The following is a 16965-nucleotide window of genomic DNA, read 5'->3' on the forward strand; positions in this document are numbered from 1 at the left end:
CTGCACTCACCAGGGAGAATAGGAGCTTCAGAGAGCAGGTTTTCCTCCTCTCTGGAGCAGAGGAGTAGGAGAGGGGAGACCCGTTTCCTGGAGATGAACAAGGTTTCTTGTCAAATTTCCTCAGAAGTTATGGAGCAGTAATGATTTGGCTATCTTTTTTTCTGAGTATGACTAATTTACTATTCCAGGAAATTCCTTTGATAGCACCAGAGCTTGCTGGTCAACCTGCCACTTTTGTGGGAATATTGGCAAGGCCAACCTGAAAAGGATGCTTGAAGTTGAGAGGTAATGATACTAACTGTCAGACTGTGTAACTCTCTCTCTCAGCCCCCCCCCCCCCCCCCCCCCCCCCCCCTCTAAAGTTTCACAGAGTACAAATATCATGGGAAACAGTTATCCTCTCTGACATGGATTCAACCTGCAGCTCCTGATGAGTACTGAGCTGAGAGGATCTTGGGAAGAAGACGCTTGTGGAGTTACCCAGGTATCATTATCGCTTCTCTGGTTTCACTTACTTTTAAAATTGAGACATTTAGGTCTGAAGAGAACTTTTGACTTGAGGAAATGTTTCAACATCAAGAAACTCCAGATTTTTTTTATGTCACAATGTTTATCTGATATTCATTTAAATAGGAATGTTTTTTTATTATCAAAGCTGAGTGTTTTGAATCTTGAGCACTTACAACCACCCATATGGTGTTGTATTTGTATTTATTTATTTGTTTATTTGACATGGACATACAGTGACATTGGTGCTGTAACATTTAACCATGCACAAGTCCCAGATATCTGTGCTTACAATAGCAAGAAAGCATTTCTAAGAAGCAGAAGACTATTTTTACTGTAACGGATGAAAAGCTGCCTGAAGTCTGATTTGTATGCAGAGATGATTGTTACTGAACATCTGAAAGTTTTTTTTGGTTCAAATCCAGTTATAGAAAATTAGCTTTTGTCTGAACTTTTATTAAGTTTGCTGCAAGAATAATCTTAATATTCCAAATGTATTCATTAGTCATACCAAGCTGTCGGAGTTTAAAATGTTAAGCTGTCTGTATTCACTTTTATCCCTGTTGATAACAGATATCAGGTAGCTAAGATTAGCATAAAGACTATAACAGATGAGCTATAGACTTAGATAACCAGCTGTTGTTTCTAACTTCACTTTTTTGTTTTTTTTGTTTATTTTTGGGGTTTTAATATCTTTATTTCGAGACAGGACTGTGGATAGAGTTGTAAATCAGTGACAGAGAGAGTGGGGAATTACATGCTGGAAAGGCGCAACAGGTTGGTTTCAATCCCAGGCCGCCCACATGGAGGATTATAGCCTCCGTACAAATGTTTTTTTATGCAGACATGAGAGTGATATTGATCATCTGTAACTCTTATCAAGAAAGAGAAAAGCTGATTATTTTTCTCTGACAATAGCAGATGTGTGTGTAACCTGTTGTATGAATTAACTCACCATACCCAATGTAACTTCATTGAGTGTGTACCAAGAATACTTACTACATTGCACCTGGTTTGAATCTAGCCTTGCTTAATTTTATCCCCCAAACGCAAATATATATATATAAAAAAAGCATTCAACATTAAACGTTAAATCCCTAAAACTGTAGTATGATTGGTTTAAACAAAGGTTTTCTATAACAGTTTCAGCGGTCATGACAAAAACGGGGTTATTCTGGTTTCTTTGGGTTAAACTGTTGAATCTTTTGGTTGAATTCAGGTTGAATTGTTGAATAACAGTTTCCCCACTGGTTTGTGTAAAGATAACAATGTAGTATGGTGAACAGGTGAGCCCCCCTTTGGATGAAAATAAATGGAAGATGGATAGAAAAACAGGAAGTGGAACCATGCTCATATGCTTGTGCATTTCATGTGTTGCCTCTGACAATAAATTAACTCACAACAATGAATTGTCCTCGCTTTTAAAGCTCAAATGAGAATGAAGGGTGGCCTTGTACAGTCAGAATAAAAGAGGACTTGTTCAATGGGTTGATGATGCTAACTAGCTTAATGATTTATCTAATGGAGAAATCGGATTTGTCATTATTCAAGAACTTTCAAGGGTTAAAAATCTCATATCTAGGTAATCATCTTATAAAGTGTATATTATCAAGGCTAAACTTGTATAGTGATGTTTCAAAGTGATCATTATGTTAAAATACATAACAGAGTTTAAAGCAGGACAATGATAATTAGTCAAGCTATGCTTTTGATTTTTAACTCACTGTGTTGTTAAACACTGTCCAAACCAACCTTTAACCCAACCTAAAATACCACATTTAAAAACATCAAACCACAGTAGTTAAATACAAATCAAATCCTTGAGGTTGGCTATGGCTCAGGTGGGACACCAGGATGTACACTGGCCAGAACAGCTGTGGTTTCATTTCTGATTTTCACAGCAATTAACCCCAAATTGCTCCTGAAGACTGTGTAAGTATGTGAAGAAGAATAAGAACCTGATAGAATCGGTGGTAGCTAATTACACTTGACAGATAGTAAACTTGCAGAGGAGAATCTAAAGTCTCTTAGGGCCCGAAGCAAAAACTCACAGGGGGCCACTCCAACCAGCGTTCATCGCCATTATGCTATAAATAATCTGACATCAACACCTTTATCGACAAACTTAAGTTATTACAGGAATAACTAACAATGAGTAAGGTGTTTTACCTGCTCTTTTGTAACATAACAAAGAGTGCTTTTTGTAAAGTGTCTGGAGGTATTTTAATGAATTCATTCATCTTGATAATTTTGTGGATATGCCTTTGAATTGTGTCAACCATCTTAGGGTAATTCTTCTTTTGGGTCTGTGAAGCTGTAACCTTATATGGTGAAACATCTGCAGAGTCCCTCTGCACCTTTAAGAAAAAGCTAAAGACCCAGCTCTTTCATGAATACCTACTAACTTAATGATGATGGTCTCCATATTATTGATGATGATGATGGTAATGATGATGGTTTTTGTTTGATAACAATGACTTATAAGATGGTTTCTATACTGATTAGAGCTCTCAAGAACTGCCCTCAATGTTGTGCTTTGCCTCTGGTCACTTCCTGTCAGCACCTGTGTGTCCAATCAGACTCAAAGCTGATCGTTTGCTCTTACTGACATTGTTCCCTTTTTTCTAGATCCTCACTTGTGTTGTTCTTACTCTCTGATGTACGTCGCTTTGGATAAAAGTGTCTGCTAAGTCAATTGTAGAAATGTAGTCAACATGTCAACAACTGTTTGCTAGACAAAGAGTCTACATCTGTTGAAAATCTAAATCAGTGTCATGTCATCGTTATTGCTTTATAGTGATGTACACAAATGGAAAGGAATGTGTGGGCTGTACCTTCTAGCAGAATTTAAGCCACACTGTGTGATGTGAGATCTTGGTCAGCATGGGTCAGCGATGGTCCACACTTTATCAGTCATGTGTGTTGTGTTTCTGTGTTGTCTGACCACGGCTGAATAAATCTAAGATGATCCACAGTCTGTTTCACGATTTCATAATTGTCCGTTTAATACAGAAACAAACCCCAACCTAACATTGATCGAATATTGTGACCCTGCACAAACACTGTCAGATGGGGCTGTCTGAGGTTTCCTACAGTTGCACATTTTGAGCCACTGCTATGGTTTACGTTTTTTTTTTAGCCCTCAGGGGCCCTTTACTGGTCTGGGGCCCAAAGCAGTTGCCTGCCTTGCCTTATGACAAGCAGCGCCTCTGAGAACTTATAGGGGAGAATGTGACTCAGTAGTAGTCGGTGCTCTTTCAATCGAAAGGTTTTATTTCAAACTCAAGTTTGTTCATTTATCGTCTATTTTTTTGTCTGTCTGCTTTTCATACACTGCCCTGAGGAAAGATAGATCACCAGACGCCCTGGGTGTAAGATGGAAGAAATATCTGAGGGCGTGGACAAGATGACCAGCCAGCAGGCTCTGTGTGATCCTGACCAGAGGACCAGAAAACGCCCTGGCATCTCCACCCTCAAAGTATGAAAGCTTTATTAATAAGCAATCAAATTCTGTTTTAAAAATGGTCTGAGGTAAAAAAAAATCTCAGAATCAAATCTTGAGGGAAGGTTGTGTATTTAATAACACTGTTAGCATGACTATGGTACAAAAAGAAGGAATGGAAAATGCTTGAAATGTGATGTGCACATCAATTTTTGTCATTTTGGACAGTTTCAGAGATATGCCTCCCCCTAAGAGGTTAGAATCACTCTAAGATCTAATTACATGTAGTGATGAAATCGCTGAAAGATTTGATCAAAGGCGATATCCACTCGATATTGCCTTCGATCAAATCCCTCCATGTCAGTTTTGCTAGATTGCAGCACTACATCAGTGTGTGAAGGGTTAGTGGAGCAATTAAACACGGGTTAGAGAATACTTAAAAAAAAAAAAAAAAAAAAAAATTACTAATGTAGTTACTTTACCCATTACCTATACCCACATTGCTATGAGAACCATTACTAATATTAAAGACCCATTGACATAACTTTATCTATTTGCACCCCCTTTTTTTATGTGTTCTAATTAAAGGCTCTCAAGAAAGATTTTAAGCTCAAAGAGCCCAGACAAATACTGCAATACTGCACAATGGATGCAGAACATGGAAAGCAATAATCCTCAATGGGGATTTGTTAAGTAATAAAGAGACTCCAGGGTGCCCACACACAGAGTTAAACCAAAGATTGTGGAGGCTGCAGGAGGAGGAGGAGGAGGTGGAAACAGTTGCAAAGCATAGAAAGGGTGCATGATTAGGTGAAATATAAAGCCATAGTTATTTACATTCATTGGAGTGAGACGTCACTCTTCACTTTTTCTTCACATTTTTTAAATGATGTGCTTGGTTTTTGTTGTATATTTAGTAGCTGTGATTGATGTTTTCAGTATAACAAATATATCGAATAGAAATGGGAAATTATGACATTTATAAATCAAATCCAATGTATTAACAGACTCTGCAAAGATTCTCTCATATCAACTGTTAACATATCTGAGCATGTAAGAGTAAGTGGAGACCAAAACTCAGCCAAAATAGCAAGTAACTGACTCAGATTTTAATCGTGGCTCAGATCAGGAATCCATATAAGAGAGATCAGTTTGTATCAGACTCAAAGTTTGCCTCATTTATTTATATCAAAGACGATAAAACAATAAATGTAACTATAAAACTTTCATGAAAGTTTAAAGTTGTGATAATATGTCATCAGACTATTGTAACTATTATAACTATTTTTATTTTTCAATAACTTAATCATGTATATACTGTAATATTATCCTCTCACCAATCTATGCACACTGCATATGTAAACACTGTTAAAACTCTACTTCATATATATTGACCATCTGTTACATAACTATATATTTATTATCATGTTCACCTCAGCATTTTTTTTGCACTACTCACCACTACACTATTGTCTTATTTAGCCTTGTATATATTAGTGTTTTTTTTTGCTTATATAATGTCTAACTTTGTACACTGAGAGCACAGTTACTGAAGAAAATATTTTGTGTGTGTGTAAGCATACATGGCCCAATAAAGCTGATTCTGATGACGCAAATATTTCCCCTTGTCTTTTCCAGTTGTTTATCGTGGCGCTGTCCTTCGCCTGTTTCTCCAAGGCTCTGACGGGAACCTACATGAAGAGCTCCATCACTCAGATTGAGAGACGGTTTGACCTCTCCAGCTCACATGTTGGACTCATAGATGGCAGTTTTGAGATGGGTACCATATCTTTGTCTTTTTTTGTCTGTGCCCCCTATTTTTTGTTTGACTTGAAATGTAAGTGATGATGCTCTGAATTTGTTTCTTATGTTGTTTTTGTCAATCTTTTCTTTCTGTTAGGCAACTTGTTGTTTCTAGCAGTGGTCAGTCATTTCGGGGCCAAGCTACATCGACCCAGACTCATCGCTATGGGCTGCCTCCTCATGGCTCTTGGGGCCTTTCTTACTGGCCTAACACACTTCTTCATGGGACGGTAAATGTAAAAAAATATCTGTTTTTAGTAACCACATATCTTTATAAAAAAATCAAAACTTCAAACAATCTTCTTCTGTGTCTCACTGTGGCATTGCGGTTATGGCAGCTACAAGTACGACACAGTCATTCAGGTTTTCCAGAATGACAGTGTGAACATTGCTGCATGTGTGGATCCTCTGGAAAAAGATGATGAAATTCAGATAGAACCAGCTGTGGATGGCAACAAAGGTAAGTCAAAGGGCTGCACATTGAGATCATATGGGGCTCTTAAACTGAAATACTACCAATTTGGATTAACAATCATCAAAATGATACCAACATTATTTGTGTGCATTTGTTACAGCAAACATGATAATTTTTTTTGAAATCATTATTGAAATAAACCATAAGGCACTGCACCTCTAGCTCTGTGGGAGTCATGATATCACCATGGCTTTTTGTTTAACACTTAGGATAGCATAGGATAGGATAGGATAATACTTTATTGATCCCCAGAGGGGAAATTCGGGCATTGCAGCAGCACAGACAAGTAAGCTCACTAGACACAACTTTGTCTAGAATTAAACATTTCAACAATCATTGCATGGATATCCATAAAAATGAGTTTAAACTCTTATCCATGTTTCCTAAAAGATCAATCCTTTTCTCTATGGGAGTCTTGACTTCTTCCTTCTTGACTTTACCAAAACAAGTTTGACATTTCTTGTTTTGAGAAAACTGAAGCTAGCATGGCTGAATTGTGAACAATAGTTGCAGAATCACAAATCTGAGTTTGTTTTTTTTTTTACTTTAAAAGATGTCTGGCATTATAATTACACACCTTACATTAATCCACATCAAGTTATACTTAAAACCTTTGGTAATTTAACATTAGATTACATATACAGTGTGTGTTATAGTAAAGCCTTATTAAAGCCATTAACAAGTTATTTTAAATATCCCTGGAATGTGCTGATCCTAGTCTGACCTTTAAGCCACTCACCCCCCCCATGCTGTGAACATACTGTGGAGCTGTGGAGCAACAGACATGATCTGAAAGACAGAAATAGGAAAGTAAGAGAAAAGAAACAACATAAACTTGGGCAATCCATTATTTTTTTTGCATCACCTTAACGACAGATATCTTCTATTTATAGTTTTAAATTCAGCAGCGACACAGATCTGTTTATATATTCTTCAGCTTTCTTTGAGCAGCAGCTCCCATTCCCATCAGTTCTATTCCTCTGAGGTGGACTTCAGCTGAAATGTTACCTCATGTCTTTCTATTGTTGAGCCATGATTAATTCTACTTCTCACAAAGACATGTCATCCACCCACAGAATGCAATGCACTGATCCTGTTCAGAGTATTTAGAAAGAAACATAACATCATATAATGAAATAAAAATCACATACAATGCAGTGGTATATAAGCTGAATCCAACTATATTAAGCTGACCATGAATGAGCATCACATTGTATTCATACATCTAGTTTTGTAATTGAGGAAAAACATACTTGATTATCTTTCTCCCTCAGTGTGTGTGAATACAAGGCGGTGCCCAAAACTGTTTTGTAAGGATGTTTTATTCAACTTTAATACACATGTATATACTTTTATTTATACAAAACTGTGGAGGCTAGAGCCAAGACAGACAAAAAGAAAAAACACAAACACACACACAAACACACACACTCTGGAGAGTTTGTGGTATAATGCACTGTCCATGTCAAAATGTCATTTTTGAAACAAAATCAATATAATGCATTCCTTTTCGTGTGTGTCTTAATGTAGTCTGCGTGAGGGAAACCGGTTCCAACATGTGGATCTATGTGTTACTCGGGAACGCCTTGCGGGGGATCGGCGATACCCCGGTCACACCTCTGGGCATTTCCTTCATCGATGACTTTGCTAGAGCAGAAAACTCACCATTTTATATAGGTAAAATAGGATCGCTTATTTGAATGTCCAGTTGATGTAAATGTTCCAAATGTCAAAATTTGTTTTACAAAGGACACCTTTTTTAAAAGCTCCCATCAGGAACTTTTGGTTTATGTTGATATTGGCGCCCCCTGTGGACAAAGTCATCTTTGCTGATCCCGTCCTGCATACATGACAACATGTGTCAGTGGTGTTTTTTTTAAGATCTCATCCCGCTTTACTTTAACATTCAAATCACTCATTGAGCATCTTTGCTGTGGAAGACGTTAAACAAAGTCTTCTTCTGAAGAGTGTTAATCATTTTATCTGACACCTACTGGTACCCTGCAACAGCAGTTTGTTGACTTTATATGAATAATGAATCTTGTCCCTGATGGTCTGGTTTGCTTTTTTTTGTCATGAAGAGGCATCACTCCTTATCCCAGACTGTTTCATGACCAACTAAGAAGCCCTCATTGGAGCTTTTAAATTCTAACGTAAGATTGTTATAATAATAATATTAATAAAAACTTTATTAATATAGCCCCTTTAAAAACACAGGTTTACAAAGTGATTTGACATACAAGCAAAAGCATGCATTAGAACAAAGCAGTTGCCAAATATTAGAATTTCTAATACTCCCCGACTCCTCCAGACCAAATCATGAAGATTTGTCATTATTTTGTGATTTTGCAGCTTGTCTCCAGACAATCACTCTCCTGGGCCCCATGTTTGGTTTCCTCCTGGGATCGTACTGTGCCAAACTATATGTCGACATTGGATACGTGGATATGGGTATGTGTAATTGATGTGTTTTGCACATATGGAGAATCAGGAATGCTAAGCTTTCATTATAAATTCTAACAGCTACAGCTGATCAAATCTGTGAGCTACACTCATCATTTGAGCTAAAAAAAAAAACTCACTTCATCCTCTGATGGATATAGGGGTTCACTGCTACTATCATGTCAAGAGTCTATGTGAATGGAAAGCTTGACCACTAGATATTAACCCCTGAAAATAACTAAGGTGTTGTATTTAATGTGTTGTATTTTGAGGTGTTCAGGATATGTAAAAAAAAAATTTGCACTATGAACCGACAACACTGAGTAGACAAGGACCTCAGAATGTCTTTCAGCTGTGGAGCTCCATCTATTGGTTACTGAGAGTACTGTTGGTGTATTTGGATAAACAAGGAGTGTAATGCCGCTAATAGATATCACAGTGTAACAAAAGTGTCAATAATAGACAAAGAAGAACACGTCTTTGCACATGTGTAGTAGCAAACTGAAATAACAAAATTATAAAAAATTAAAAAAACGCACAATGTCTGCCGAGCATTTACTCAAAATCTCTCTTCTGTTGTGCAGAAAGTGTGACCATAACTCCAAAAGATGCCCGCTGGGTGGGTGCCTGGTGGATGGGCTTCATGGTGTCTTCTGGCCTCCTGCTAATCTCCAGCATTCCCTTCTGGTTCCTGCCCCGCTCGATAGAGAAAGAGGGAGAAGAGAGCAGGTGTGAGGACCCAGATGGACCAGAGGAAGCCCTCAACAACACTCACAACCTCATGCTGACTGACATTGCAAAAGGTTGAGATAAACATCTCTTTATTCACGTTTGGGAACATAGATCACACTTTATTCAGATTCAGGTTTAATCTACAAATATTCATTTTGTTCATTATTAACTGTTTAATGTATGCCCAGGTTTAAAGCCATTGTATTTTAACTGTATCTCCTACCCCAGGGTTTTTTCCCTCCCTGAAGCGGCTGCTGGGAACGCCGGCCTACTTCTTGCTTATTTGTGGGAGTGTCCTGAAGTTCAACTCTTTCATCGGCCTGTTCACTTTCAAAGCCAAATACATGGAACAACAGTTTGGACAGTCTGCATCCAGGGCCAATTTCCTCATAGGTAAAATATCAATATAAAGACCTGTTTTTACATTAACATCCAAACTATTCACAATATTGATGTTGGATATAATACGTATATTACCAACTATGTTATCATGAAGGCAGCAAATGGACAGTTACCAGACGTATATCTTCAGGTGGCTCACGTTAAAGAGGATGGCTAAAAAATACCTTTTCACAGAGCCAGGCAAGATATACAGTTTTAAGCCCGTCTCAGTTAACTCTCCCATTGCTCTAGTTTACTATTTTGTACAAACTACAGAAAGGTATCATTTTCTATATCCATATCTCAGCAGAAATCAAATAAGTATAAGTGTAATTTTCTTTCTTCATAGATCAGAAAAGGTTGTTTTTATTAAGATTAGTATTCACAACTATGATTTTAAATGACTTTTAGCTGCAACCATATGAAAAGAAGGTAATGTGGTCAACACAGATACAAAAACAACTCAAATCATTTTGTAACTTTTAAAAGAGTGAACACGCTCACACTGATTCCATACAATCAATAATAATCCCAAAGCTTTATGTCTTAAAATACATAAATAAATGTGTTCACATCAGAATTTGAAAAAAGGCATGGGGCAATGGTGGTTAATGCGCGCAGCCCATGTATGGAGGCTGCAGTCTTCCAAGCGGGCGGCCTGGGTTTGAATCCGACCTGTGGCTACTTTACCACATGTCGTTGCCCACTCTCTCTTTCCACGATTTCTGACTCTTGATAGGGTCAGCCTGAAGTGAGACTTGGCAGTGTCTTAGGTCATAGTTCTGTTACATCTGTCCAGCACTTCTGTTCAAAGTGGCTCAGAGAAACAATACGACCTTCGGATTGTGTTAAGAGAGAGACAGTCCAGCGTTTTGTTTTTTTCCTCTAGGTGTGTTGAACCTGCCAGCTGTAGCAGTGGGGATCTTCCTGGGTGGGTTGCTGATGAAGAGGTATAAATTGAGTTTGGTCTCAGGGGCTCAGCTCTCCTTTGCCACCTCCTTCATGGCATACCTCCTCCTGCTGCTGCAGTTTGGCACCAAGTGTGATAATATTCCTGTGGCTGGGCTCACCATCTCATACAATGGGTCAGTGCTGTGACATGACACATTGATACTTCTGCAGCTCCAACATACCAAAATCATTCCCCTTTGGAACTACCTTTACACATTAAAAAAACGTTTAATTCTGATTTTAGGGGCACGACCTGCAGCTTAACATGAACCCTCTTTGCCCTGCAGGACATCGAGTGTATCAATCAATAAGGAAATGCTCTACTCAGAGTGCAACCGAGACTGCTCCTGCTCTGCAGACGAGTGGGACCCCGTGTGCTCAGACAGCGGCATCACCTACATCTCTCCATGTATGGCTGGCTGCATAAGCTCCAGTGGATACGGCAAGAATACAGTATGCTGCTCACTCTTATTGCACCAACATACATCTTTCACATTAAATCAGCCACTTTCTCAACCAGAGAAAGATTTTGGTTTTAATGAGTCAAAGGCTATTTGGTGTGGCACTTTTACAATTCAAACAGCCATCGGAAATACACTAAATTCTGAAATTGGCATCCTTTTCAATCATCAGCACTATTATCATTAACTCAGAATCAGAATCGGGTTTATTGCCAAATACATTTACACATACAAGGAATTTGACTTGGTGTATTGGTGCTAAACAATTAACAAGGAAATAAAGCAGAACTAGCAACAACTTAATAATACAGTATAAGAAGATATTACAATATAGAAAATAGAATTGAAAAATGTGAAATATAAAATATAAGAAACACAAAATGTACAAAAGGTGTAATGTAGGAGTTGTGCAGTGGACTATGAGAAAAAATCTTAGTGTGTGTAACTCATTATGCATGCTATCTTGCAGCCCTCATCTCCCATTCTAAGAAATCCCTCCACAGCAGCCATACCAGGAAAATCTGTTTTGATGAACCTTGAATATTGTAGTGAAGGAGAAAATGATGCCAAAAACTTTTCTTTTGTCTTCACTTTCTCTTGCAGTTCAATTTCCATCCACTAACTCTTGAATAGTCTCTTTACCAGTATGAGCTAAAACTTAATGAATTTGCTGATTTCAATTAGTTTTAAGGTCCAACATATCACAATAATACATTACGGGACACTTGGCCTGGACTAATTGAGTCCATGCACCTGTGCTCATTTATCTGTTTCTTTTTTAAATCTCTTACATCAGATTAACAACTCAGAGTAAAGCATTTTTCCAGGTTTTGGTTAGATAGTGATTCTTTTGATTTCCAGTATGTCCCTCCTGCTACATTGTAGTTTTTCTCTCTCTACCAGGTCTTTCACAACTGCAGCTGTGTGTCCACCTCCTACCCAGCAGGCAGCAGTACGTCTGTGAGGCTGGGTCAGTGTCCTCATGCCAAGGACTGCAGCCGCAGTTTCACCTCCTACATGGCTGTATCGGTTCTCAGCTCTTTTATCAACTCTCTGGGAGCCACACCGGGCTACATGGTTATCATAAGGTCTGTGTACCAATTCCTGGCAAGCAGGGAGTGATAGTCACTGGGGATGCTAATGTAACTGTTCATCAATCCTGTGATGTGAGCCTGAGTGAGCCTTGAGTCGTATCCAAAATGTCATGAAGTCACCAGTCAGCTCTATTATTTTTTTAAACAATTGTTCCACAGTTTGTATATACTTTTTTGCTCTTTTGTCAGTAGTGAGATAAGAAAATAATTCATATGAAGCTACAGCCAAGAGCAAGTTTAGCTTTAAAAGATCTTGAAATAGCTAGCATAGCATCTGCCCAAAAATGTCAAACCAGCACCTTAGACTTTTTTTCAGTTTGTTTACATTGCCAGGACGGCGGCTGACTCCTCCCCTCATGTATAAAAGTTGTTTAATTGAGGGACTAGAGAAAAGAAGAATAACATACTGTACTCACTGCTTAACTGTGTTTCTAGATCACGCTCATTTCAGGTAAATTTATTAATTTAATTTCAATAAAGATCGCTAGCATTAACATGCTAACACAACAATGCAGCACGAGTTGTTTTGGTTTCATGCTGGTGCTCAAGGGCGACATCTGCTGGATCAAAAAATCACATATAAAGCCTTTCCCACTGGGACAATAAAGTTAATCTTATCTTATCTTATCTTTAAGCCTAATGTCCAATGAATCAATCAACTAATAATTGAGCAATTAGCAAACCACCCATCATGTCACAGTTTTGTTTAAGAAAACTAAAATGTCCACAATAACATTCAATCTTTTTTGACCAAGTTGTGTTTTGCAAACACAGATGTATTGCACCAGAGCTCAAATCCCTTGCACTGGGAATCCAGACCATGGTTACTAGGACTCTGGGTAAGTAGATCCTGTAAAAACAAATGCCTATTAGGTTCTAGATAAAGCCTTTTCTCTGATCAATGAGAAACATTTGTTGTTTGAGTACACATTTTTGTAATTGTTTGGTCTATGCCTTTCAAAAGAGGGTACTCTAATTACTGATACGAGGGTGACACTCTGTCTGTAGGTGGAATTCCCGCCCCGATCTATTTCGGAGCCCTGATTGATTCAACTTGCTTGAAGTGGTCAATCAAGAAGTGTGGGGGAAGAGGCGTATGTCGCATCTATGACTCTGCTATGTACAGGTAGGCCATGAACTACAAATGTGGAAATAAAAGTCGACTGATTAAATCAATTAGCTGAAAAGTTTTACACAAAATCATTATTTATTACAGGTAATTATACATCCTCCATGAGAAACCTTTGCATAACTGCCGTCTGTCTGTTACTTATTTCTTGTTTCAGAGTTATCTTCTTAGGACTGATCACTTGTCTCAGTGGTTCCTCGTATTTCTTTATCATTGCCGTCATCGTCCTTCTTAGACGACAGTTTCAGAAACCAGGACGAGAAACAGAGATGCAGAACACCAAACAGCCAAAGAAAATGAAACCTCAGGCCCCATCAAATCCCATTGAGGATACGCCTGGTTCTTCTAAAACTTCCAAACTGCCTATTGCTTCTAACGTTTCCAAAAGGAGCATTAGAGAAATGATGGAGAGTGTAGAGATTCACAGAATCACAAAGCTTCCCCCTGATGGAGAACTTATCTCGACAAATATCATCAAGAGCCAGAAGCTCAAATCCCTGACAGAGACCACTGTCGAGCTAACTCCTGTCCCACCTGACAAAGCTATGATAGAGATCAATGAACAAAAAGACAACTTTTCCAAGGAGTCGGGAAAGGAGAAAGTGGACCATCAGGCAGATGAAGAGAAAGAAACAGCACACAGCAAAGAAACTGATGGGTCACAAAGTTGAGGTATTTACTAATGTGGATTCAAACACAGGGTTAAAAAGTGCTACTGGACCATACACGAAATGTTTGACCAGGTGTCAAATTTTCTCCGATTGTCAAGAGGGAGTTTTTCGAATCCACGTTATAGCATGTCCCTCTTTTGTTACAAAATCTGTCATATTAGACTTTGTCCTGATGCAGGGCTTTCAGTGTTACCATTTCCATAGCTGTAGGAACAAAATTCAGTATTTAGAATAGAAATGGAGAAGCACTAATTGTGCACATTTACCCGCAATTTCATATATATATATATATATATATGCACACGTGATTATACAGAAAAAAAAACAGCAGAGAAAATGTCATGGCCAAAATAAATGTTTTTCTTTGTTTGCCAATAAATGGATCCTTAAATGCTTGATATCAATGTCACCTTAAAATTTGCAGATATGATCAACAGGCAGTCTCAAAAGTATTAAACCAATGTCAACACAACATCATGCTGTGGGCACAAACAATCAAAATCAATACATAATGCTCGTGTTTAATTTATTTCTCTCAAGTGGTTTATTCGCTAAAAGTGATGTTAAATAAACTTGCAGAAACTGTTTTGTGTTGGCCACTTGGGGACGATGCATCAATCTGTAAATAAAGCATTAATGACACATAGCTTATACAGAGACACAAAGCCGTGAAGGCATCCACTTAGACCGATGTTTCTTACACTGCTTTAAGCTCTCTCCTTCACAAAAGAGATAATCCTTTAATTATCCCCTGTGGGGAAATTCAAAAATATCTCACGATTCAGCTGCTGAAAGCTAAACTTATAAACCTAACTATAGCCCCTTTTACACAAGCCTCTCATGATGGGACTGTTACGCCTCACAGTCTGAAGACCTTTTCAGCAATTCTTCAACAGCCCTGTAACAAAGCTCTGCTGTCATTAGTCCTTTTACATTCAAAGTGATTCTGCAATGGTGTAAAACCGGTAATAATAATAAATTTTTATTTATATCGCACTTTACATTTTAAGCAAATCTCAACGCGTTCACGTTTTTATTTTTATTCCTGTGTGATCTTGTGAATACGCTCCAGAAACGGACCCAAAGGCTCATGCCGTATTGTTTGGTTGCTAATGATGATGCTAAAGAAAACAGGCTATGATAGCAAAACAACGTGTTTAAATAAAGGCATTTGGCTTAGTGGGGCCGAGAGGAGCTGAAGGGTTAGAGAATTACTCAGGTTCTTTCATCTATCATTATTTTTTACAATTATTGATTTAATTTAACAAATATGAATATAACAGCTCTCTCTCTTTCTTTGAACATTTTCTGTCAACCACTGATTTCCCCCCTGCCAATAACACAAGTTGAATCACAATCCTAAGCTGCAACAAGCTTTTTAACTTGATATATATGAAACACACCAGAGGTATAATATGAGCTGCTTAGTAAAAATGTTAAAGGTGCATTATGTTTGAAGACATCAGTAGAATAATTGACACATTTGTGTTCATTAGCAATAGTTGACTGATAAAACAGTTATCAAAGAACTGGACAATTAGGTGTCAATGATGACTTTTTTTGGGGACTGGGTGCAACACAGGCCTCAACCAGACTATACACACCAGTTACATGTTTGTGTAAAGGTCTCTCTGTTATTCATTCAAAAGTCTGTTGCTCCAGTTTTTCAGTTTTGTGTAGGTATTACACAAACTTCAGTCCTTTATGTTGGGAGTTATGCAAAGCTTGGACACACTGTTGGTTAGAACACATACCATAGAGCCATAACCTGGACGGCACGAGCAAATTACCTGCATTCAATTCAGCGGGGACTTTTGATCCTCCATGTATCCTCTGCTGTAGGAAAACTAATAAAGCCATAAGTAGCTTGTATTTTGAAGTTTTCAAGCTCAAAATCTCTGCCCTGGATTGAAAATTGAAAACTAAGCTGCACCTTCCCCTTATGAAACAAGAATGATGTCAGTACAACTCTTTGATACCTTAGGGTTGCAGAGGTCACTTAACTCTTTCTTTTCGGGATTAGATCAGGAAATTGAGCTGCCACCCTTGTTCCACCTGGCTTGCAAAAATTACCAAAGAAATACAGGGACAAGGTAACAGAGTGATACGAGGGACATGTTTCCCAAGACTTAAGCTTGTAAAAATAGACTTAAAATCCTACACATATCACCCACTCTCTTCCCTTTACTCTCCTTTTCTTATCTCTGCCGTCACTGCTTGACTGTCCTTTCTTTCATGATTGTGCATATTAACCTTTCTAACAATCTTTCAAATCAGCTAGAGTTGTTAAATATTCAATAGGTGGATTTATATTGAATAATTTATTTTTTGCTTTTTAAATAAGATTATTTCATTTACATCCACTGGCAAAGTCGGTTGTGCATGTAAAAAAATTAAATGTTTTTCGTCACCTTGATAAAGTTGCATTGTTTGTGTGTTAATCTGGGCAAAGTTAGCACATATCATTCATGCACACTGTGTTATCCACTTAAATGATAGAAACCTGAAACATTTCATGTCAGTCTCTTCATCTGCAGGATGTCTTTGGAAGCTTACAGGAAATGCAGGGAGGTGTTAGTTGGGACTTTGTGGGTTTGGGGGTGTTACATGTCCATTAGGACTGCACTAAATATCTCTGTTAGCTCAGAGCCTTGGTGAAAACCACCATCACTTACCAGCAGCCTGTGGTGGCTTCTCCTTATAGAGACTGTGGCATGATCTTCAAAGACACACGCTAATGTTTGTCAGAAACAAGGTCCTGGTAGTCATTTAATTGCAAATCTTGCATACTCTGATGATAACATTTTTATGAGCACTTTTCTTTCAACCATGGTAACTTTAGCTATAACTGCTTTTATGGCATCAATGGTGCAGTGA

The 16965-nt window shown here is 38.1% G+C and overlaps 1 protein-coding gene across 3 annotated transcripts; it reads left to right on the forward strand.

Annotated features, from left to right (window-relative positions):
• LOC132956592 (solute carrier organic anion transporter family member 1C1-like) lies at positions 1-15267 on the forward strand. 3 transcript variants are annotated; one of them, XM_061030118.1, is made up of 16 exons: positions 1-285; positions 425-484; positions 3856-3985; positions 5588-5729; positions 5850-5982; positions 6091-6212; positions 7758-7904; positions 8580-8678; positions 9254-9472; positions 9630-9794; positions 10672-10867; positions 11021-11186; positions 12098-12282; positions 13063-13127; positions 13297-13414; positions 13575-15267. In XM_061030118.1, exons 3-16 carry the CDS (start codon positions 3884-3886, stop codon positions 14086-14088), a joined length of 2373 nt encoding a protein of 790 aa, XP_060886101.1. In that variant the 5' UTR covers positions 1-285; positions 425-484; positions 3856-3883; the 3' UTR covers positions 14089-15267. The 3 variants fall into 3 exon arrangements, with proteins under 3 accessions (XP_060886101.1, XP_060886099.1, XP_060886100.1); XM_061030116.1 differs by having other exon boundaries at positions 1-484; XM_061030117.1 differs by lacking the exon at positions 425-484.
• The last annotated feature ends 1698 nt before the right edge of the window (positions 15268-16965 follow it).

Source organism: Labrus mixtus, chromosome 22 (genome assembly GCF_963584025.1).
Source record: "Labrus mixtus chromosome 22, fLabMix1.1, whole genome shotgun sequence".
NCBI classification, from domain to species: Eukaryota; Metazoa; Chordata; class Actinopteri; order Labriformes; family Labridae; genus Labrus; species Labrus mixtus.